We start from the raw sequence: 25,392 nt of genomic DNA on the forward strand, positions 1-25,392 counted from the left end.
TATTTCTTCTGCTAGAAGAGTTTCAGAGTTATCTGCTCTGCAGTGTTCTCCGCCCTATCTGGTGTTCCATGCAGATAAGGTGGTTTTGCGTACTAAGCCTGGTTTTCTTCCAAAGGTTGTTTCTAACAAGAATATTAACCAGGAGATAGTTGTACCTTCTTTATGTCCGAATCCAGTTTCAAAGAAGGAACGTTTGTTACACAATTTGGACGTAGTCCGTGCTCTAAAATTCTATTTAGAGGCTACAAAAGATTTCAGACAAACATCTTCTTTGTTTGTTGTCTATTCTGGTAAAAGGAGAGTTCAAAAAGCGACTTCTACCTCTCTTTCCTTTTGGCTTAAAAGCATCATCCGATTGGCTTATGAGACTGCCGGACGGCAGCCTCCTGAAAGAATCACAGCTCACTCCACTAGGGCTGTGGCTTCCACATGGGCCTTCAAGAACGAGGCTTCTGTTGACCAGATATGTAAGGCAGCGACTTGGTCTTCACTGCACACTTTTGCCAAATTTTACAAATTTGATACTTTTGCTTCTTCGGAGGCTATTTTTGGGAGAAAGGTTTTGCAAGCCGTGGTGCCTTCCGTTTAGGTAACCTGATTTTCTCCCTCCCTTCATCCGTGTCCTAAAGCTTTGGTATTGGTTCCCACAAGTAAGGATGACGCCGTGGACCGGACACACCAATCTTGGAGAAAACAGAATTTATGCTTACCTGATAAATTACTTTCTCCAACGGTGTGTCCGGTCCATGGCCCGTCCTGGTTTTTTAATCAGGTCTGATGAATTATTTTCTCTAACTACAGTCACCACAGTACCATATGGTTTCTCCTATATTTTTCCTCCTGTCCGTCGGTCGAATGACTAGGGTGGGCGGAGCCTAGGAGGGACTATATGGCCAGCTTTGCTGGGACTCTTTGCCATTTCCTGTTGGGGAAGAGATATTCCCACAAGTAAGGATGACGCCGTGGACCGGACACACCGTTGGAGAAAGTAATTTATCAGGTAAGCATAAATTCTGTTTTTTTGGAGCCTAACGCAGCCATTCTGTGGACTCTCAATACCAGAGTTATTTTTATGGTGCAGCCAGAAAAAAGCCGGCGTTAGTTTTTCGGGTCGTTACCGACAAAACTCCAAATCTAGCCGTAAATTAGGTGTATTCATTTTTAAATCCTTTTATTAACTTATTATTATTAACAAATGAGAAGAGTGAGCATAAAGAATTGACATCATGTTTTACATCTGATGTGATGTATTTACATTCACGATTCATTGGCTATACTGCATTGATGTCTGCTATGACCATTTCAGGAAGAAAAAATATGTATGTCCTTAGATGAAACACAGATTTTCTCATTTGTTTCTATCTTCTTCCAAATTATCAAGCGTTGGTATCAATTTTATATGAGAAGCTGGTTCAGTTACAGTCATTGTAATTAACACTATTTTATCAAAGCTTAACAAATGTCCAGATTTATAAATCAAAATTCTAAGCTGAGAAATGTTGCACAGAAATAACAGATTTCATCCAATAACAAACTCTGGGTGACACCTTTCCCAGATCCACTGCAAAGGCTATGTTTGGCAACAGCTCTAGAAAAACAAGTCTGGCAATATCTATATGTCATCTGTAAGACGTATGCCAAGAGTTGTGTGACATGAGTGCGCCCCCTGCCCCCTAATGTAGACCACCTTTGTCTGGTTTCCAGTGTACAAGAGCATCAGAACTTACAGGTGCACTAGATTATTTAACCAAGGAGCTGGCATTAAACCATTGCTGAAACAGAATGTTTAAACAGGCTTTGTTAAGGAAAAATAATATCCCCCCACCCTGTAAAATAGTCTTACAACCTCTGAGTATTGTAGTATGTAAAGCTGAATGAAGGATTTTAATCTCCAAAACAGAAAGCTGCAAAGCTATGCACATGTATATTACTGTGTCATGTGTAACAAATTACATCAAGTACCTCAATCATTACAGCTTGATATTATTATTATGATTAATGTTTATCTTTTATTTAAAAAACAGATCGATAGATAGATAGATAGATAGATAGATAGATAGATAGATAGATAGATAGAATAGGTATTGCTATATATTTCTTCTTCTATCTGTAGTTGTTATTTTTTTTCAAAAGGAATAAACGACATTGAATAAGTCAACAACCATGAAATAATACAATATTTAATAAATTCACAAATAAAAAATATTAAAATGTGTTAGGTATGCATGTGTGTAGTGTTTGTGTGGTGTAGCTTCTCTGTGATGTGTGTAGTGTTTGTGACTATAGCCCGCTATGTAGTGTGTTCTTGTAGTGTTTGTGTGGTGTATGTGGGTGGTAGTGTGTGTAGTGTTTGTGTGGTGTAGCTTCTCTGTGATGTGTGTAGTGTTTGTGTGGTGTAGCTTCTCTGTGATGTGTGTAGTGTTTGTGACTATAGCCCGCTATGTAGTGTGTGCTTGTAGTGTTTGTGTGGTGTATGTGGGTGGTAGTGTGTGTAGTGTGCACAGCAGATTTCACAAGAACTGCTGGTGCAATGATAAAAGCAGACAGCATATGCTTTCGGCATTTATCAATGTGCGGCGGACATGATACGCTACATCGTATCATGTCCGTCCACACTATTATAAATAGACCCCATAATACCAACATTTCCTAGTAGTTAGAACCAGGCACCCAGGACTAGTATACATTGTTAACCAGAGAACTCAAACCCTCTACATGAGGACTAAAAGCAGTCGTTCCAAGCCCCTGCCTGTACAGGCTGCCTGCTGCAGTGCAGAGAGAAGCTAACTGCCAGGGGCACTAAGATATTGCCCCTTGTGCTGCTGAAGCTGTTGACATCATACAAAAAACTGTGCACGAGATGGAGACTACCATCATGTCATGCGGAAATGAAAGCACAATGGCAGTGAGTTAATTGTGTCCTAGTCCAGCAGGCAGGTGGGTGGTGCCTGGACAGGGCTACTCATGCTAGTGACCACGTCTGCACTTTCCCTTTTGCTTCCAGGAGATTGATTGGAGAGGGGCTTGCAAGTATTAAAAGTTGCAAGTGGCCTAGGTGACAGCGGTGCATTGGGAAAATCATAGGGTTGTATCGTTCAGCTTAGTTTAGTGTCGGCGGCATTAGGGTGTGCTTGGGCACATCTGGCGCACACTGTGCTCACACCTATGAGTGTGTATTGTGTTTGTGTGGATGTTTAAAGTGTGTGGATGTTTACTCACTGATCTCCAAGCTGCTATAGACCTATAGACCAATACCTGGGACTAAAGCTCCCACACACTCCTGCTTACAAATCACTACTGAGCATTTCTTTGCTTACTTTTTCAGTTGTTTGTTTCTACTGAACATGCTTGAAATATCTCAAAATTATGGATATGAAACCATCAAATCTTAGCAACCATTACATGTTTTTTCACCGAACAATAAAAAAAACTAATAAAAACTAGTGGCCAGTTTGCAGTCCAAGAGCAATATGTGTCCCTTTGCAGTAGTTTTTTAGCGGTACCCAGGAAAATGCAGAAAATGTGCCATATATATTATTTTATATACACACAAACACACACATATATGTTTGTACACTAGCAAATTACTTTTGCGCATTGCTGCTTGAAAAAAAGAAGTGACTAGAATGAACTAGGTTACGATGTCATCTTTAAAATTCAGTAAGGAAGACAGAAATGAGATTGTTTAGACAGTATTTTAAGATGCCCAAGTATTTTTACTTTGATGAAACGTCATGGAAACAAACACCTTCATACAGAACAAAGACAATGTTTTAGATATTACTTTCTGGCTTCTAAGTTGTCCTTTGTATATCCATTCTGTTTAACATATTCATAAGCTTCCAACAGCATGCACTGGCAGACAGTAGCAGCTTTTAAGTTGGGTAAAGGCTACACAAACAATCACTTGTAGCTTGTCTTCAGAGAAATGAGCCTCAGTAGCCAACAGTTTATGTCTTTAGAAGAGACCGTACCATGAAAAGTTGCATGAAAGGGATAAAGGAAAGCCGTAGATTCAGTGAAATAGCAACATTATAGTAGCCATGTGTCCTTGTTTTAGATCTTTCAGACTGTTCTTAATGATTTTTATCTATTCTGGCAACTTTAGAGGAAAAATATTTGATTTTTCAGTAAGTTTTATTTATTTTTTCCTCATTTAGGGCTAGATTACAAGTGGCGCGCTAATGTTGGTGCGCCCGATATTGAAATATCACGCCCACGTTTCATGGGTGGGTATTACAAGCTGAAAGTAAATTTGACTGCACAAGTGCAAACTATTTACTTTTAACTTGTAATACGCGAGCTAACCCACGTGCGTTAAATGTTTCAAGCAAAAGCACTAAATAGTGTGCCGCTTGTAATCTAATTCACTAATTCTTAGTGAAATGTTCACACATTAAACATTATACTAGTCAATGTAATCTTTGAACCTCAGTATATTATGTGTCATTGGGAAGTGAAGGAGTTATGTTCCAGGCAGCTCTGAAAATTAGTAACATAGTAAAAAAAAGTAACATAATACATTATAATTAAAGCTTTGAAATGAATGCTACAAAGCATTATAACAAGTATAAGAAAAACACAACACAGTATGTATCGTCAAACTAAGCCCTTTTAGATTCCTTAAATGTTTTTTTCTGCAATTTCATTCGTGCTGTCACTTTAAGAAAACAGAAAAAAAAACTCTACGGTGCCTGTACAATACTGTATTCACTTATAATGTACAGGGAGCAAGCCTTCAATTCTTTCTCAGTCTCTGAAATTAAAGGGATAACAGAAGGAGAGCATAACATTTTATAAATGTGTCTTTATAAAACCACCATTACCCCACTTCAAACTTGTGACAGAGTTCTTATACTCATACTCCCCCCATCATTTACCATATAATGATGCAGCAATCCAAGCTCTACAACTGGCCAAACGCAGTTGTGCAGGAGCTCAGTAGGGTGCACTGACGTCACACATGATGTAGCGCATCATGTGTTTGCTGTCCAAAACAACGCTTCAGAGCTGATAAGTGCTGATAAGAGGGGTAAGTTCTGAAAGGGGGGGTCATGGCTCCAGAGACACTCTAAAAAGTCATTTTTATAAAATAGACACATTTTCTTTGCAGACACACAGGGCTAGATTACAAGTGACACTCTATTTAGCGCTTTTGCTCAAGTGATAAAATTGCCAGAAGTAAAGATTATGTATTATGTGCGCAAACCTGACTAGAGTACACTAATTCTTCATGTGCCCTTACCCAACATGAGTTATATTAAGGTGTATTTATTAAATATAAAATATTGAACATTTTTAATAATTAATGTAAATTAATATAGATGTACTAAAATATTAAAAAAATATATTACAGTAATTATTAATAATTATTACTAATATTTTTTTCAATAATTTCTATGTAACGCGCCTTAAAGCTAATTCTTAATGTGCGCTAGCCCAACACTACGTTAGACCTACAGCGTGCTACCCGACACGGCATTATTGTGAAACGGTGTACATTGAACTGTCAAGGGCTACCTCTGTGTGTATGTCTGTGTGTGTATATAAATATATATATATGAATAAAAAAAAAGCACTCTTAGGATTTACCAACAAACTTTCAGAATTTTTTTACTTTTCGGGGATCAAAACGTCCCATTCTTCAGAACAAACAAAAAGGCAAAAATACATTGCTTAAATCCCTGTGCATAGTGGGATGTGCAAACTCCCCCTTCCTCACTCTGTGTATAGCTAAAGCGTTTAAAAATGTGAGCTGTTATCTGCCAACCGGAAGTGTGATGTCACTTCCGGTTTGGCAATAATAAACAATGTTAAACATTATACAAGTATACATCCATAATGAAGAATAAAGTGAACAAAATTGGAATTTTGGTGTTGTGTTCCAGATAATGGGGCATATTTATGATTGTGCAAGCGGACATGATTCGATATAGCAGATCATGTCTGCTGCACATCGATAAATGCAGACAGCATACACTCTCGGCACTTATCATTGCACCAGTAGTTCTGGTGCAATGCCACCCCCTGCAGATTAGCGGCCAATCGGCTGCTAGCATGGGGTGTCCATCAACCCGATCGTATTCGATCGGGTTGATTTCTGTCCACGGCCTCAAAGCAGGCGGACAGGTTATGGAGCAGCGGTCTTAAAGGGACAGTATACTGTAAAATAGTTTTTCCCTTAATGTGTTTACAATTGCTTTTTTTACCAACTGCAGAGTAAAAAATGTATGAAAATTAGCTTTTTATGGTTTATTTCTGTATATTAAAGCTCTGATTTTGTGTTTTGAAGCCACAGCCTAATAAAATAGGTTGAGCTTGTAGGTATAATCAGATCTCATTACTGTATCACATTGTGCACATATACCTGTCCATAAAACAATCACCAATACTTTGAGAGAACAATGGAAAATCAACATTGTATTACCTTATCTCTGCTTTATCACACTGGGAGTGTAATTTCTTCTGCTGGCTGTGTTTACAAAGCTTATCTATAGCTGGTACGCGCGGCCACAAACTTTCAGATTAGGTGGGGATACCACATGCTAAATTAACTATTTCAAATGCCAATATAAGGGTAAAGGAGCTACTTGTAAACAATTTAATACACTCCAGCAGGTAAAGTGGATCATTGGGAACAAATTAAAGGGGAGAAAAATTTTGAGTAAACTGTCCCTTTAATCTTTTACCAATATACTGTACTTCATTATGTACCAGTTAGGGCATACTGTTTGTAATGATAAATAAATGTAATGTTATTTGTTTATAACAAGCTTATTTACCATAAGGCCGGAGGGCCACAGTGTCCCCCTCAAATGCATTTTATCTGATGCTATACTTCTTCAAACTGGATACCAGAAATTAACTTGTCAGTGCCTTCATCTCACAAAAGTTATACTCCTTTTCAATCAACAATGTGGTCTATTGGAAATATTTGAGACAGCTGATTAATGTAAAATTCTATGTATCTGCCACTTTCTGTTCAGCAACAATGGGACATAATTGCCCAGAATTGTTAAAGTGAATGTAAAGTTTAATGAATAAGTGCCCGGTATCTAAAAATACTCTTAAAACAGGGGCACTTTCATTAATTAAACTTTACATTGAAGCTTCTTTCTTAAAATACATACCATTGTCTTTATGGAAAGGAGACCGGCGATCCTACAACCCGCTTCTGCGGCTGTAGTTAGCACAGCGATGACAAATCCGGCTTCCTCCAATCTTTCTGTGCCCCCTTTGGCATCCAGCTCGTGAGGCACGCAACGATTGTAGGAAGCCGGATTCATCATCGCTGTGCTAACTACAGCAGGAGAAGCGGGCGGAGGATCGCCTGTCTGTTCCAATAAAGAATAGGTAAGTATTTTAAAAAATAATCTTTAATGTAAAATTATTCATGTCCATGGGGAATTTGTAAAAAAAAAAGGATTGTGATTGACCCCTACACTTTATAAATATATTATTCTCACTTGTATTAAAATTTGCATTATTATCATTTCAGTTGCTCACCATGACATGGAGAATACATTTAACTGCAGCTTTATTGAACCACCATCAGTTGTAGAGCAGCCATCTCCTTCCTGGTCCTCTCACGGCTCATTCTCTTCTTTTGATACCACTGATGATGGGCCAGTATACTGTGTGCCTCATGAAGGTAAGACTGACAAGTTAACATGCTTGTTATTTTTTTTCCAGGATAAGCATTTTATGACGGTCAAGAACAAAGTGTAACTAGGGTTGCCAGGTGTCCAGTATTCAACCTGACAGTCCATTAATTTATTAGGCTGTCTAGTAAAATATACACAAAAATACAGGACACCTAAATGTCACTGAGTGTCAGCTAAATGTAAAGGGCTTGAAAGCATTACAATTATGGGAAGAAGTGAGGGACAACTGAGGGGGTCAAATCCCTTCTGTTTACGTCTATTACAGTCAGTCAAAGAAGTAAAAAATGTATTTGTATGTTACTGACAGTCAAGGGGTAAAATTACTACTCAGTAGTGAAAAAAATATACATGGTGGGATCAGAGTGGGTTCTAAGGTAGAACTTTTTTTTTTTTGGGGGGGGGGCATTGTGTGACCTCCCCCTCCATTCTTGCCCAGTCATTGAAAGTTTGCCTGGTACTTTTATGAAGGACAACTGGGAACCCTAATTGTAACTTCCTCTGACTTTGTGTGTCTGACATCTCAAAATAGCTTTTATTTGTGTGGCCTAGCAGAGTACAAAAATGAAAAAACTATTTATTTGTAAGATAACATTAGGTATCAATAAGCTATCAATAACAAGAAAAAATATATATATTTTTGCATGACATGCCAATTAAACAGGATATACATTCAGAAGATATAGATTCAAAAAGTAACCCTGACTGCTAACCTCTAGATCATGTAAAATTTAGACACAATGCAAATTGCTAAATATCAATATAGATTTAGACATTTTACATCATGTAAAAGATAAGAATAATACCCACCATGACTGAAAGGTACAACAAATTGCAAAACATATCTATAATAAATATTGAAACAAAAAGATTTTATTGTGTGACAAGATAAAGTTTAAACTATTTCAATTGATTTTGTAAGTAACAAGCTGCATGTTTGTTTACATCTTATTTCTAGGAACAAATTGCGATTGGCTAAGAAGGACAACCTCCTCCTGTTAGTGTACAGTTACAAAGCCCACAATCATAAAAACAAAACCCCAAAAACACTTTATACTAAAGTCTGCCACAATATTCATTAACACATTTAAAAACACAGGCCAGGACTGAGCATGGGGCATGCAGTACATTTATCCAGTGGGCTAGTAGTGGGCTTCAACAGCTTCCGTTTTTTTTATTACATTTCACTTTTTCCTATTTAATTACAATCAGTCTACAAAATACAGTGACAAAAGGGCTTTACAAACTAATGGCTAGATTACAAGTTTTGCGTAAGGAGCTGTGCGGTGTTAACAAGCAGTTTATTGTCACCGCTCACTTACCTACAGCGCTGGTATTACAGGTTTTTACAAACCCGGCATTAAAAAAAAAACTGAGCGTAGAGCAAAATTTTGCTCCATATCTCACTTCAATACCAGCGCTGCTTAAGTCAGCGGTGAGCTGGTGTAACGTACTCGTGCACGATTTCCCTATAGGAGTCAACGGGGAGAGCCGACTGAGAAAAAGTCTAACACCTGCAAAAAAGCAGCGTATAACTCAGTAACGCAGCCCCATTGATTCCTATGGGGAAACGCATTTTATGTTTACACCTAACTTGAACCCCGAGTCTAAACACCCCTAATTTTACACTTATTAACCCCTAATCTGCCGCCCCCGACATCGCCGACACCTACATTATATTTATTAACCCCTAATCTGCCGCTCCGGACACCGCCGCCACCTACATTATATTTATGAACCCCTAATCTGCTGCCCGCAACATAGCCGACACTTACATTATATTTATTAACCCCTAATCTGCCGCAACCAATGTCGCCGCAACCTACCTACACTTATTAACCCCTAATCTGCCGCCCCCAACGTCGCCGCCACTATAATAAACATATTAACCCCTAAACCGCCGCACTCCCGCCCTGCAGACATTAGTTAAATATTATTAACCCCTAATTTGCCGTCCCTAACATCGCCGCCACCTACCTACATTTATTAACCCCTAATCTGCTGCCCCAACGTCGCTGCCACTATACTAAATGTATTAACCCCTAAACCTAAGTCTAACCCTAACAACCCCTAACGTAAATATAATTACAATAAATCTAAAGAAAAATTAATATTATTACCTAAATAATTCCTATTTAAAACGAAATACTTACCTATAAAATAAACCCCAAGCTAGCTACAATATAACTAATATTTACATTGTATCTATCTTAGGGTTTATTTGGGGGGTTGGTTGTGTGGGTGCTGGGTTTTACTGTTCGGGACGCAAAAGGCCCTTTTAAGGACTATTGATAGTTTAGTTTAGGCTAGGGGGTTTTTTATTTTGGGGGGGGGGGGTTTTTTATTTTGATAGGGCTATTAGATTAGGTGTAATTAGTTTAAATATCTTGTAATTTGTTTATTATTTTCTGTAATTTAGTGGGGGGTTTGTACTTTAGCTAATTTAATTTATTTAATTGTTGTTAATTTAATTAATTTATTTAATTATAGTGTAGTGTTAGGTGTTATTGTAACTTAGGTTAGGTTTTATTTTGCAGGTACTTTTGTATTTATTTTAGCTAGATAGTTAGTAAATAGTTAATAACTATTTAATAACTATTCTACCTAGTTAAAATAAATACAAACTTGTCTGTAAAATAAAAATAAAACCTAAGCTAGCTACAATGTAACTATTAGTTATATTGTATCTCTATCTTAGGGTTTATTTTACAGGTAAGTATTTAGTTTTTAATAGGAATTATTTAGGTAATAATTTTATTTTTTTCTTTAGATTTATTGTAAATATATTTAAGTTAGGGGGTGTTAGGGTTAGACTTAGGTTTAGGGGTTAATACATTTAGTATAGTGTCGGCGACGTTGGGGGCGGCAGATTAGGGGCTAATAATATTCAACTAGTGTTTGTGAGGCAGGAGTGCAGCGGTTTAGGGGTTAATATGTTTATTATAGTTGCGGTGATGTCCGGAGCGGCAGATTAGGGGTTAAAAATGTATTTTAGTGTTTGCGATGCGGGAGGGCCTCGGTTTAGGGGTTAATAGGTAGTTTATGGATGTTAGTGTACTTTTTAGCACTTTAGTTATGAGTTTTATGCTACGGCGTTGTAGTGTAAAACTCATAACTACTAACTTTTAAATGCGTTAGGACTCTTGACGGGGTAGGGTGTACCGCTCACTTTTTGGCCTCCCAGGACAGACTCATAATACCGGCGCTATGGAAGTCCTATAGAAAAAAGACTTTACAAAGTTTACGGAAGTCGTTTTGCGGTAAGGCCAAAAAAGTGTGTGGTGCCCCTAGACCTGCAAGACTCATAATACCAGTAGTGAAAAAGCAGCGTTAGGACCTAAACCTAATGCTGCTTTTTCAGCCTAACGCAAAACTTGTAATCTAGCCGTTAATATTTTTGTAAATCAACTTAGTACATTGTACTTGTCAGTTTTGGAGTATGGTTAAATAATAAAAGGGCATAGCAGTGGGCTGTTCATCCTTAAAATGCCCAAGCCTATATTTGGTCTCAGTCCTAAATAAAATATTAAATAAAAATAAAATGCTTAATAGAGAAATATTAGGCATGTTCCCCAGTACATATTACATATCTGTCAACATTACAAAAAATATGCCCCAGAGGCCAGGATTTTCAACAGATTTGTAGACTTATGTGCCTTAGGCTTACACTGAGCCATGGGGCAGAGCATACTCTCTTTCCCAGCGCACTTTCTCACCTGCATTTAAGAAATATATTGATGTTTATAAATCCCGCTGAAAGGGTCACTATACTAGACTGTTTAGGCTGGACTTCTTTTTGGTTTATTTTCCTTTCCTAACACATTTTAACAGTTCTTATTTTTTAGAATTAGTAATCTAATAATGTTTCTGTGCTTATTTTTAGAATCTGTGACAGAAAATAAAGAAAAGGGAAACCTCAGTGGTCTTGAAAAATCAGCATCTAAAATAAACGAGGAAGAAGCAGGGGAGTATACATATCTAAAGGAATCTGGGTCTCCCAAACCTTTCTGTAATGAAAACAGTGAAACACCATTGCTGAAGTCATCAGACAGCGAACGATCTTCTTGTGGTTCTGGATCCACTGGAGGAGCTCTTTATGCTAGAGTTGCAAGATTGTCAAAGCAGTCAAAGGATGAAGATGATGCAACAGTAGACAACAAAAGTGCTACGATTGGTGGGAAACCACCCTCTCCAGAACGAACAAAACCCCCTCCTCCTGATCCATCTACAAAACCCAAGGTTTCTTGGATTCATGGAAAGTATAATGCAAATCAATCCAATTCATTACCAGTTTTTAATAAGTCTCCTGAAAAGCCAGCAAGCCAAAGTGAGCAGTCAGAAGTGAGTCCAGGTGTTAAAGATCACCATAGGAAAAGAACGCCAAGTGACACATGCAGTGCTGGTCAGAGCAAAAATGAAGAAAAAGTCATAATGAGGAATAAAGATAAGACAAAGAACACAAAAGAGACAAGCAGCTTAGCAGCTGAAGAACCACAGTCTCCATCTAAAACAAAGCGTAGAAATAAATCTGGTCATGATCAAATAGAATATATTAATGGGACAGTTCAAAATGCTCTTAAAAAGATAGGTAATCTGCATATTGACAAAAAGAATGCTGATGTTAAAGAGGTCCCCAAAAGTCCTGATCATAGCAAGCCTCGGTCTGAGGCACTTCATCCACACTTCTCATCTGAGGCAGCTTCATTGTTAGCTGCCCAGTTAAAGGAAAAAACGCAAAGTCTCAACAGAATTGAAAATAGCACCAACCAAAATGGTATTGGCCTACTTAAGTCACAGAAAGAGAAGCCCACACCTCCTCAGAAGGCCAAACGATCTGTGGCAAATATTAATCAGAAGTCCAGTAAGCCAGTTCTACCAACAACTACAAATCTGCAAAAAATGATCAGTCCAGTTTCAGATACTGTTTCTACCACAGCAAACCCTGTTGAAAAACAAAACTCTAACAGTAGTCAGGAGCAGGCTCCAGATACCAAGCAAGAGGCAGGAGAACAAGCAACGGTGAAAAAGACTCCTATTAAGAAACCTCCAAGAAAGAAAAGTAAAGATGCTTCCTTGGACAATGATGGAAAAATGCAGCCAAAGATGGCCATAATGCCCCCCCAGTCAGTAAAATAAAATAGTGGTACTTGTTATGTACTCTTCCAAAGGGGCATTAAGAAGGATTTGATGACTTTTGCAATATATTTAATTGCTGAAGCCACATTTTTGAGCCAAAGAAAAATTAAACTGTTCATTAGAAAGGAATATACTATAATTCAAGGCTTGTTCAGTTATAAGGGAGGCGCATCGCTGGCCTGATATACCTCTCTTGAAGACTAGAACTGCCTGTAGTCTTGGTTTCAACTTATTCAGCATTTAAGTGGAAATCTTGACCCATGTCTAAAAAAAGACAGTGGATATGAAAGCTTCACTAAATCTTCTGGTTTCCAGAGCTCTGCAAATGTAGAGACAATAATTATGCAATTATTTTCTTAATGCTGGTTTATCATATATATTTGACTATTCAGTACATTTTCAGCTAGGTTTTATTTTAATATCCAAAACCCCACCCTTTATCATTTTCTACAAGATTCTTCATTTTGAATGGAGTCAAGTAACTAAGTTATTTTTATAATGAAAATGGTAATTTGGTACCTTCTTAGAAAAAGCTGATATTCGAACTGAAATTGAAAAATGTGTTTTTGAGTATGATATTCTAAACTAATAACTGACCATTGGAGATTGGTAAAGGTGGCTATGTTGCATTATGGACCACAACTTTAGAACAATGGTAATATGTATATAATTCATCTGAAGTAAATGTACCATAAATTGCATAAGCAGTGCTTATTTTAATATAAAATATTTGTTATTACTCTCTTCTAGTTAAGCGGTAACTGATAAGCTAGCTTTTATTTTAATTTGTATTTCTTATTCAGAATTAATGTATAGTATTTTCATTGCGAAGCCAACCTGGACTACGAATACATTCACTATATTTAATGAATGGACTTTGTTACTCTTTAGACAGGGGGCTTCACAAAATTACCACTATTATATTCATTCATCTGTACCTTTCAGGGTAATAGGTCCTCAAAGGATTTTTAAAGGGACAGTAAACACCTTGTAATTACATGACATTTCTGTTGTGTTGCTATAGAATAACAGTTAAGTCTTAACATTTTTTTAAAATAAATCAACATTCTTTTTACTGCATTCATTTTTCAGTAGCCATACTCCATCCAACATTTGCCTTATTTGGAGGAGCTAATCTGGGTTTGATACAACAGACAACAAAGCTAGCCCTGGTTATAATGTTAGTATAGAATGCATTTTTTTACACTTGTTATCTGATAAAAACAATCAGGGACATATATGTAGCAAAGTTAGCCTTGAGAAGTCTGCAGGGTGCATTTCAAGTTGTGAAAATTAGAAATTGCTTAATTTTCAGACCTAAATTACTTGAAAAGGGGGCAAAATAAATAATGACATTCATTTATTTTTTTATGCACAACTAAAAAAAATCTAAAGGGCCCAAAGTGTTTACTGTCTCTTTAAGATTACAAGTTGCACTCAGAGTCAACTACAGCAGAAAGGCATTCAAAGTTTAATGGGACATTGGTCCAAGCATCACAAAGAACAATTTAACCTTTTAAAGCCGTTATGCCGTTCCATTCCGTCATAATTAGACTGGGCTTTAAAGCCGTTATGACGGAATGGAACGTCATAACTAACGGCTGTCCTGAAGCCTTCTGTGCTTCAGGGATTTAATCGCGGTCTGGAGGGCGTTCCTAGGATTGTAGGGACGCCCCCCAGATGCGATCCAATAATTGAAATCTCGCGATCGTATGCACGATCGCGTAGTTTCAATTTGTCTACATCGGAACAGTTGTTCCGATGTAGGCACTTTAACCCTGTCACGAAAGGGTTAAACCTCTATGGGTAGAGGGAATCTACAGACAAAGGGTACAAGTTTTTAAAATGCATGTCATTTTGCAGTAATAGAAGAGGTTTGAGGAAAGTTGTCTTTACTAAAATAGTAACATATTCCTTTTTTACTTCTTTTTTTTTTATAAATCACAGTAGTTTTTTTTTTTCTGTAAATTGTGTTACTAGATATAACCAGTTTACAGTAGATCTTTCAGAAAAAAAAAGATTTCTGAAAATAAAAATATATTAGGAGATTGAAGCACTTATTGCAATGAAAAAAAATGCAGTATTATTTCCTCTGCACCTTTTTAAAGGTGCAAACTGATATTTGCCAATACAAACATTCATTCCAGTTTTTATTTTTTAAATTACATTTATAGATATTCAGGATTTTTAATTGTAATTAAATACTGTATAGCAGTACAGATACTTTCAGATCACCAAAATGTATTTTAAAATGTATCGTTGCTTCAAAAGCAGAAATGGTTATTTAACAAATGGAAAAATAGCTCATATGGGGGTGGTTTACTTTGCCTGGCACTTAATGCAGATAGATTTTTTTCTTTCTTTTCTCCCCAATTAGCTTTATAAAAGGTTATTTCTCCAGTCAGTGATGTATTTTGTTTTGTGCTTCCCTACACAGACCTCCAAACTGTCCATATTTGTGAGGGACAGTCCCTAATGTTGTCCTGTTGTCTTTCTGAGACAGCTATATGTCCCTATTTGCTGAATTTCCCTTAGACCCATCTATAGACCACCCACAGACTGACCACACATGCCCACAATCCCACCCACTTTCCACATGTTACCGTAAGCACAACCCCTGCTGACATGGCGCTACCCACAAAAATGCCCACCTCAACTTCTTCAGTCCCTAATTCCTAGCCATAAGTATTAGGGGGTATACTACAATTTCAGCTCATAGTTGCACAATATATATCAAGCAACTGTAGGTCGGGGATGCACGGACAGGTCATGTGCTCCTTCTGGACAACCAGAGATAATTGATTTCTGATAAAATAATTAAATAACTAAACATAGCAAGGGGGCACATTCCTATAGAACTGTTCCTCAAAATGTGATTCCTACCCCAATGTTATCCTTCCTTGAGTTAACCTAGGCCAAAGCCTGGCTCTATTTAAGTCTCATAACTTTCTCACGCTTCCAACATTTATATTTAATTGTTGTTTGTTGGACTCAGATGTGCAGTATATATGTTTATGAGGCAGTAGATCATTTATAAGGCTTTTATTTGAAGTTTTATAACAAAAAACTTTATGAATATACTGTACATCACACAAAAAAGGAAATAATACGACTGCTACATTTTTTATTATGCATATGAACGAGCAACAATTAACTCCGTTAAAAATATTTTTCCATGAAAAAAGATAAAATTGTTTATTTTGTTAATAAAGTGATTTCAACGTTTTGCTATGGAATCAACACTATCTATAATTATTCTTTAAAAGACCGCACATTCATTAATAATAATAATAGTTAAAGACACTTTATTCTTAAAATAATTGCGGTTTAGTGATAGGAAACATTGTGCTGTTCCTTCGCACGCATCTCATACTCGTTTTTTTTTCTTTGATGACGAATCCGGCTTCAGCCAATCTTTGCGTGCCCCCTTTGGCATCCAAAACGTGGGACATGCAAATATTGGCTGAAGCCGGATTCGTCATCCAAAAATAAAATCAAGTATGAGATGCCGGCAGGTGAAAGCCACAATGTTTCCGATCACTAAACGGTAATTATTTTAAGAATAAAGCATCTTTAATTATTATTATGAATGAAAGTGCCCCTCTTTTTAAGAATAATTATAGATAGTGTTGATTCCATAGCAAACATTTACAATTACTTAATGCTAGCAATAACTCGTTGTGCATTACCTCGTCATGGGCACGGCATTCATACTTGCTGACATAGACAACAAACAAAGTCTGTTGGTAGAAAGGCAAAGAACAAATAGTTTTATTTGGTACAGGAAACCCCATTTTTCAAAAGTATCAATGCTGTCATATTTTAAATTAAAGTCTTTCATGTACTTTTACATACAGACTTGTCTTATATGTCATGCTGACTCTTGAGTCTCTTGAGAACCTGAAAAATAAAAAATCTGTTCAGTATTTTTTTTTATTATTATATCGCAGTGTTTAGCTGTTAGAGATGACTCTAAACCATTGCATATCGATGTGTTAGAGCTCTCTCTGGCAAGTTCAGAAGTACTTTCAAGCAGTAATATTTGGAAATTCCTTATCCCTCTGTCTGTCTACCAAAAGAGTGACAGCAAGTGAGCTGCTTCATTGTGTCCCTGCAGGTGTTGATGGTATTCAGCAGTTTTTTTCTTATATTGCACAGAGCCATATTGGCACTGCAATTTAGTTCATTTTCTTTATTTTTTAGTCTGATATTCTATATGCTCTATATCATCTAACCCTAGTACTATTTAGAATTAGACTAACCTACTACATTTTAACTGTTACCCTGTACATGTGTGTTTAGGGGTGCGAAAAGATGCAAATGCTTCCCCGCTAAAGTTTTGATGCCAGTGAGACATCATATGTTGTGCCGCTCATGGGTACAAAAAGCAATGCTTTTCTGCTGTACATGTTGCAACTGTACATTTTGATGTTTGGTGAACTGTATGTTTTTGTCCCGTCCGGTAACAATTCCAGGGGCTTCCAAGACTCCAGCTACTGCCAGCAGATGCAATATTACTGTATTTTCTGCTTTCAGATGACACACAATAACCATTTATTAAAAATGAACTTTAAGACTCTGCTGACCTAAAAAAATGATGTGCTGTGCTTTCTGTCTATCATGTGAGCATTGTTACATTAGCTTCCTCCTTATAGCTCTGTGCATTGAAGTCAAGAAACAAACAATATCTCCCAATGAAGCTGATGTTAGGGTGGCGAAAACAGTTTACCAAGATTAGTGTCTAATATATCAGATGAAAGTCCTGTGATATTAGCCCCTTCACTGCTTTTTTGTGAGCAAATACGAAATATGAGTATTGAAATTATTTTCCAGACTTAAATGGTTTAAAATCCTAAAAAATGAAAACAAATGGATTACAATATTAGTTTTAACCTATCTGTTTTACACAAGCAATACCATGATCTATGGGGATACAGCACAGTAATTCTTGAAATAGGAACGGACTATGAATCATTTTAATCTTTATGCTTCATGCTTGAGATCCAAATAAAATATAAACGTGTTAAGTGAAAAATACTTTTACTAGTTGAAGGGACATGAAAGCCAACATTTTTCTTTCGTAATTCAGATAGAGAATACCATTTTAAACAACTTTCTAATTTACTTCTATTATTTAATTTGCTTCCTTCTCTTGTTATCATTTGCTGAAATGTTTATTTAGGAAAGCTCAGGAGCAGCAAGGTTGATTGGTGGCTGCATATATACTGATTGTCATTGGCTCACCCATGTGTTCAGTCGGCAACCAGTAGTGCATTGCTGCTCATTCAACAAAGCAAACCAAAAGAACGAAGAAAAATTTATACTAGGGGGCAGATTTATCATATCTGCAGCCTCAGAGCAGGCGGACAAGTTATGGAGCAGCGGTCTTTAGACCGCTAATTCATAACTTCTGTTTCCGGCGAGCCTGAAGGTTTGTGCGGAAACAGGGGCATCAAGCTCCATACAGAGCTTGATAAATCGGCCCCAAAGAGTAAATTAGAAAGTTACTTAAAATGTAATGCTCTATCTAAATCATGAAAGAGAAAATTTGGGTCTCATATCCCTTTAAGAAACATTCACATTAAGGTAAATGAGCAACAAAGTCTCACTTTCACAGTCACACAGGTCTGACATTTATGTTTAGTCAGATTTTATTTTGCAGAATCATTGTGAAGAAATGCTTCGGCAAAATAAAATCTCAGTCCCTTTAGACTTCCAGTTGAGGTAGTAACGATGACTATTGTAAATAAATTCAATAAAGATTGGTATATGCATAATGCTATCATAAAAATGAATGGGATGTAATGGTGTATAGTATCCTAGCACTGTACATCATCCGAATTCTATAGCACTTACAAGAGCGCTGATTGGTAGAAGCTTACTTACTAATCAGCACCCATGTAAGCAGGGAAATTGGAGTGGGCATTTGCATGGGAAACCAATCTGCTGCACTATGGTATGCTGGGACTTTATAGACACAGTATATTATACACCATTATATTTCTTTAATTTATAAGACACCCTTATACATTTCCCAGGCTTTCTTAAATTGTATTACAGCATTTGGCATTCCTGCCTCAATTCGAAATCTAGAGCATGAATCAGTCAAATTTTCTTGTAAATTAATCCTACTACCCTCCTAGAGCATAACCACTTGTTCTAGTATTGTTCATTTAGTAAAAAAAAGCTTTCCTCCTCAGTTTTGTTAAATCCTTTAGTACAAAATGACGTTTTCAATTATATTGCCTCTAGCCATTCTTTGGTCGAAACAATAGCTATCAAGATAATAAATCTTTCCTTGTAAGTTTTTGTTGTTGACATTGTACCATTTTAGTTGCCATCCTTTCAACAGTTTCTAGTTTAAATAATTGCAGTGATATTGTCTCAAGAACTCACAGTATTCAAGGCCTAGTCAATGATCTATAACGTCACATAAAAATCCCACTTTTTATGTTAATACCTCTACCTATACAACCAAGCTTCCTGCTGTCCTTACCTGCTGTACTATTGCATTGTTGTTTAACAATCGTATAATTATCTGAAAAAATATTTTCCCAAACCTAAATGTATTTGTTCTATGTTATATAGAGTTTTTTAAATCTATATACAAAAAACAAGAAAATAGAGACACACACTGAAACTTAGACCCAGAACAATAGCTGGAAAAACTTCCTTGCTTATCCTTCCAAAATCAGTGTGAAATCTCTTTTAGCACACTATGCCTTTCACAGAGGAGAAATTTCCTGTAGCATATTAGTCTGATCCTGCCAAATGACCTGTCCAACCCCAAATACCAGGTAAATTTTCTCTGAACAAGAGAAAGCAACAAGCTCCAGGTGAACGTTTCGGCCTCTATGGGCCTCTTTAGTGAGTGCACCCCTCTAGGGCATGTGTGCAAGGATTTTTCTTTCTTTAATCTATAACAATGCTTTGTATTTTTAAAAATGAATTTTCCTGTGCTAAATAAGCCAACTTTCTTCTATGGCAGTTGATCCTAACAGCTAGTAAGTAATTTATACATAGGTATTACTTGCAGTTCCTCATAGCAATCAATTTGATCTATTTCTCTTTTAATGGTGACTCTGTTATAAATTTTTATATAATCTTTAAAATAATACCTAGATTTAAAACCACTACCAATATCACATATATAACAAAATAGGCCCAAGGATTGAACACTGAGGCACCCCACTTAAATTTCCCCACTCTTTTGAATATTCTACCGACAAAACTATTTATATATGCAAGCAATGCAGTTTATTCATTACTTTGTTGTGTGGAACAATGTCAATGCTTTAGGTTAGCCTAAATTTACTGTTCCTGCCTGGTTTGGCCATTTAGTTACATAGTAGAAATTAACTAGTTTAGTCTGGCCTAAATTATTTTCAAAAGTTGACATTCATTCTATCACTACTATAGTCAGAATTACAGGCCAGTAATTAGAGTGTCCCTACTTTGGACAAAAATATTTTTTTTATCATCAAACTTTGGAGGAACACGTGTGGGTTTGAGAAACACTGCTCTATAGTCTGTTGTAACAAGGTGCAGAATTTGTCTCCAATCTCCTTCCACAAATCAACATTTTTCACTCACAGTGCAATTTTTACTCTTTATTGACCATTTTATTTTGAAATAAAAATACTTACGTATGGTAGAATTATTAAACTTTTTATTAATGAAATGTTTTAGATGGTTTGAGCTAGACAAATGCCTCTTGTGGTCATTAAAAACTTCATAATGTGCAAGTAGCAGTGGAATTAGCCTGCTTAGGCCTCTTCTCACATAGCAACATTACAGTTTATTATGCAATGACCCATCTTTTTTACATTTAACAAGAAAAAGATTCCGCTGACTTGGGATGTTTTTAATGAGTAACACCGGCTTTAAATTCTAGAGGAGTTTGCAGTTTAAAAACCTCATAATAATCAGCTAATATTAAAAATAATGTTGCACATGTGGTTTGTCATATTTTCTTGTTTTTCCCTTTTAACCCTTTACAAGATCCCTACGTACGTTAGCTATGCAAAGTGTAACAGCCATTTAACTATAAAAAATGTATTGAGGTTTTCAATTTAAATAATGACCTTTTAATATATCACTTAAAAACTGAATTGTTGAATAATTACTTCTTGCTTACACTGCAAAAGTGTGCTTAGTTGAATATTTAGAAGTCTTGAAGTTAAATATTTTTTTTTTCCTTAAAGGGACATGCCACCCACATTTTTTCTTTTATGATTTAGAAAGAGAATGCAATGTTAAACATATTTCTAATTTACTTATATTATCTAATTTGTTTGATTCTCTTGATATTCTTTGATGAAAAGCATATCTAGATATGCTCACTAGCTGATGATTGGTTGCTGCACATAGAAGCATCATGTGATTGGCTCACCATGTACATTGCTTTTTATTCAAATAAGGATATTTAAAAAATGAAGCAAAATAAATTATGGAAGTAAATTGTAATGTTGTTTAAATTTCTATTCTCTATCTGAATCATGAAAGAAAGATTTTGGGTTTAGTGGCCCTTTAAATAAATAAAAAAATAAATCTGGAGATTTACCAGAAAATAAATAAGAAAATACCTTCCCTTAATATTGAGCCAATAGCTCCTTCACATAGCCACAAAAAAAGCTTGACATATTTTTTTCTGTTTTTTTATAGACTGTACAATGATACTTTTAAATTGTTTTAGGATCAGAGTAGAAAACAATGTGGCTGATAGACAAGCATGTCCCCTAGAGATTTCATCATTAAAGGGGCATTAAATGTTTTCTTATTGCACTATTCAACAAAGGGGTTAAACACATAGATACATTCAGCTCGGAGTGACATACACAGCCGATCCTGAGCTGAACATTGATAGTGATTAGCTGCTGATTGGCTCATTTGCAGGGGTTATGCACATAAGTAAAGGCAAGCAATAGTGCAATAAGGAACTGCTCTAATGCATTAGAGAATTATTTTCTTGCAGCTTTTTGGCCTGTTCAAATCTTGTTGTTACATATCGTAGGCTGACCATATTGCCGCTTTAAAAAGGGACACATATGAAAAATACATAAGTCAGGGTTCTCATAATAAAACATTGTTCCAAACCATTTCTTTAAACAGCCCTCACATATGTATTTTTCATATGTGTCCCTTTTTAAAGCATCAACGTGGTCAGTCTATATATATATATATATATATATATAACATATAAGTGTTTGATGGCCAAGAGTTGAAATCTTCTAACTTACCCACAACAAAGATCAGGAGCTTTCTCAATAAACTATTGATGTGGATTGTGTTTCAATTCCCAAGACTTTAAGAATACCATGTAGAATTCTGCATATGTTATACATCTATATTAGTGCGCACCTTTCCAAATGAGGGACCATATTGCAGATTTTTTTTTTTTATTGCAGGGCTGCTGAAAACTATGAAAACAGATCAAATATAACTTCTAAATAACCTATAAAGTAAAGTGTAGCAAATCTGTACATAAACACAGTGAGAACATGGGGTAATCAATATGCAGATAAGAACTATGTGCCCCAAAAGCAGAGAAAGAAAATGCATTTTAGATATAACAAAGAAACATATTTCTTTAATATCTCATTAAAGGGCCAGTAAAATCAAAATTTTCATGATTTAGATACCACATATCATTTTAAATAACTTTTTAAAACTACTTCTTTTATCTAATGTGCTTCATTCTCTTTGTATACTTTGTTGAAAAGCATACCTAAGTATGCTCTACTGGGAGCTAGTTGCTCATTTGTGGCTGTACATATATGCCTTTTGTCATCGGCTCACCTGATGTGTTCAGTTGGCTCACAGTAGTGCATTGCTGTTCCTTCAAAAGATAAAGCAAATTAGATTGAAAAGTTGTTTCAAATTGTTCGGCCCATCTGAATCATGAAGGAACATTTTTTTAGTTTTATGTCCCTTAAAGGTATACAAGGACTAGATCTTTGCTCACATCCAATACGTTTTTTTGAAGTTATTACTTATCTTTTTCTGTTGTGTTCTAAGAAATTTTTATTGAAATCATAAACAATGTTCCTATTCAGGCAAATTGTTAATGTGTTGAGGTCTCAGCAAAGCAGTTATGTAATTGAGGCAATAATTTGTATTTGTACATTGAAAACTGTTGCTTCTTATTTATATTTGAATAATTTCAGCAGTTTTTTCAACTCTAGTACAGATCTAGTCCAGACCAGATTTAAAGGATTTTCCCATCTGAGGACATGTTGGTCAATCACAAAGATTGAGCTACTGAACAACCCAAGACCAGAAATACTATAAATGTGGGGAGAAACTTTATATTTCAGGATAATTATCTTTTTGGTGAATGCTATTTTGGGTCAAGAGTCAGGATCAAGGTAAAAAGTCAAGCTGGTTTTGACTATAACCCTATGTGCCTAAAAAGGAAGAAAAAACGTTCTAGTAGAACTGAATTATATACACAACCAATAAAGTATTGGTTGAACTTGGTGAGAAAAGTGCTATTTATAACCTGACAGCTGAACCAGAATGCAAATTGATTATATTTTGTGTTTTTGGCAGTATGTTTAGATACTTACTATTTTGTATTAAAAGACTGGTACTGTGCCTGATATCTTGTGTCCCATGCAAACCCTTTTTATTAATAAACTTTGTTTTTTTCATTGTGTCTGTATTCATTTTGGTTGTTTAAATGGCTAGTAAACTGTTTCATTTTATCAGTGTCAAATCCAAAAACATAATTAAATAATAAGAACCAAGTGGATATTGCATCTGAGCGATTTGCTCTACTTATATCTTACACAAGGCCAGACATGCCCGTGGGCAGAGTAGCAGGTGGTACGTTGGTAGAATCATCAGGTAGAGTTGTGTGGTTGAAGCATGACTAGGTGACAGTACAGAGGCAGGGAGGGCAATTGTTTTCCCTCTTGCTCAGCCCAACTTGCAGGTAAATATACATCTCTTTTATGTGTGGATGTTGCTACACCATAATGATGCATAATTTACCTTAGAAATGTTGGCTTTATGTGTTTTAAATTATTGAACTAAAAAAATAATAATTTTCAAGTTATGAAACCAACAGCATCTAATCATAAAACGAAGAAATTTAAAAGGAGGCAACATAATTAAAAGGGTATTTTAAGTGTTTTGCATAGAAACTCATAGTTGTCATCTTGTTTACAGTTCACTCCAAAATGGAAACTTGCCAAACAATAGAAATAAATATTGTTTAAAACATTCCTTGTGAAGGTTGCAAAGCGACTATATAGCAATAGAAATACAGTGCACAGTCTGCCCATCCTAAAGATAGTTAACTATGAAAGTTGTGACTAAGCAACCTCCTTTAAATACCCCATTTTAATAATGCCAGTCCCAACGAAATATTAAATCACGCCATTTGTAGATGTTATTTTGCTGAAGTGACTATAGAAGTATGTTTACTCTGCAAATATACATTTGGCATTCATATGGTTACTGAGTGTTGAGGATGTATTGTGATAATAAATTAATGCCACATATGCAAATGAGTAATTTCCTTGCAGAGTGAACAAAGGATTACATGAATAGAGCTTTGCTGTTAGCCTAAGTGGTATGAATTAGCTAATGTATATTTCAGTTTTGGGAGACTTCCCCGTTTCTATTTTAAAAAAAAAAGTTTTTTCAAGAGCTTTTCAGTTGAAAATGTGTTTGTGGCAGGGTTTTTTAGCAAACAATACAATATAGCATTTTGTGCACTTCACAAACTCGGCTACCAATTCAGACGGAAAAAAAACTTTAAGAGCAAATTGTCAATAGATTGTGATTGAGCCCTTAGTCAGTAGTGTTCATCAGCAAAATGAATAGACCTTTGTACAGTCCTGTTGATAAATGGGTCAGCAGATGATTGCTTATATGGGCCCGTCATATATTTATATAATGTAATCATATCCACTTGGAGACATCTCTTTTCAAGTGTAAATAATCTCATCCTTTTCATCATAATGCAAATCTTACATTTTCCTTATCTATTTTGTCACTCTCTCTTGCACGTTTTACACTTTTATTATATCTTTTTTAAAGACTGATGCCAAAAATTAACTGCATATTTAAGATGGGGTTTTGCCATTTATTCTTAAAGAGCAAAATTGAACTTTTATGGTGTAAATGTATATTCCATTTTATACATGGCAGTAATTTACAGGCGTCTGCAACTGCTGACTGACATTTAATCTTATTGCTATGTCAGTTATCTACAATAAGTCCTTCTTATTTAATGATATTACTAACACAACCCCATTAAGAATATAGGTATAGGTTGTTTATTTGTACCACTGAAATGTATAACTTTATCTAGATTTAATTTCACCTGCCACGTCTGTCTAGTCCACCATCCTGTTCAGTGTATCATCTACAAACACTGGAACTTGACTTTTTATTTCCCTTCAAGATTGTTAATAAATAGATTAAAAAGAAGTGAATCCAGGACAGAATCCTAAAGCACTCCACCTACACTTTTTGCCCAGCTTGATAATTTTCCATTTCCATTAACATCAATCTGCACTCTATCCTTAAAGTGAATGTAAATTTTGATGCTAAAGTGCCCGGTTTTTAAAACTTTGATTAAAAA

At 35.9% G+C, this 25,392-nt stretch overlaps 1 protein-coding gene across 1 annotated transcript in view; it reads left to right on the top strand.

Moving 5' to 3' along the window:
• Positions 1 to 23,449, top strand: part of SCARF2 (scavenger receptor class F member 2) — a 401,315-nt gene extending 377,866 nt beyond the window's left edge. Inside the window, exons 10-11 of the mRNA XM_053702070.1 lie at positions 7,499 to 7,651; positions 11,545 to 23,449. Of these exons, the coding sequence (XP_053558045.1) occupies positions 7,499 to 7,651; positions 11,545 to 12,797 (1,406 nt within the window). The 3' untranslated portion in view covers positions 12,798 to 23,449. The remainder of the gene's footprint in view (positions 1 to 7,498; positions 7,652 to 11,544) is intronic.
• The last annotated feature ends 1,943 nt before the right edge of the window (positions 23,450 to 25,392 follow it).

The sequence above is a fragment of the Bombina bombina genome, chromosome 2 (assembly GCF_027579735.1).
Source record: "Bombina bombina isolate aBomBom1 chromosome 2, aBomBom1.pri, whole genome shotgun sequence".
NCBI classification, from domain to species: domain Eukaryota; kingdom Metazoa; phylum Chordata; class Amphibia; order Anura; family Bombinatoridae; genus Bombina; species Bombina bombina.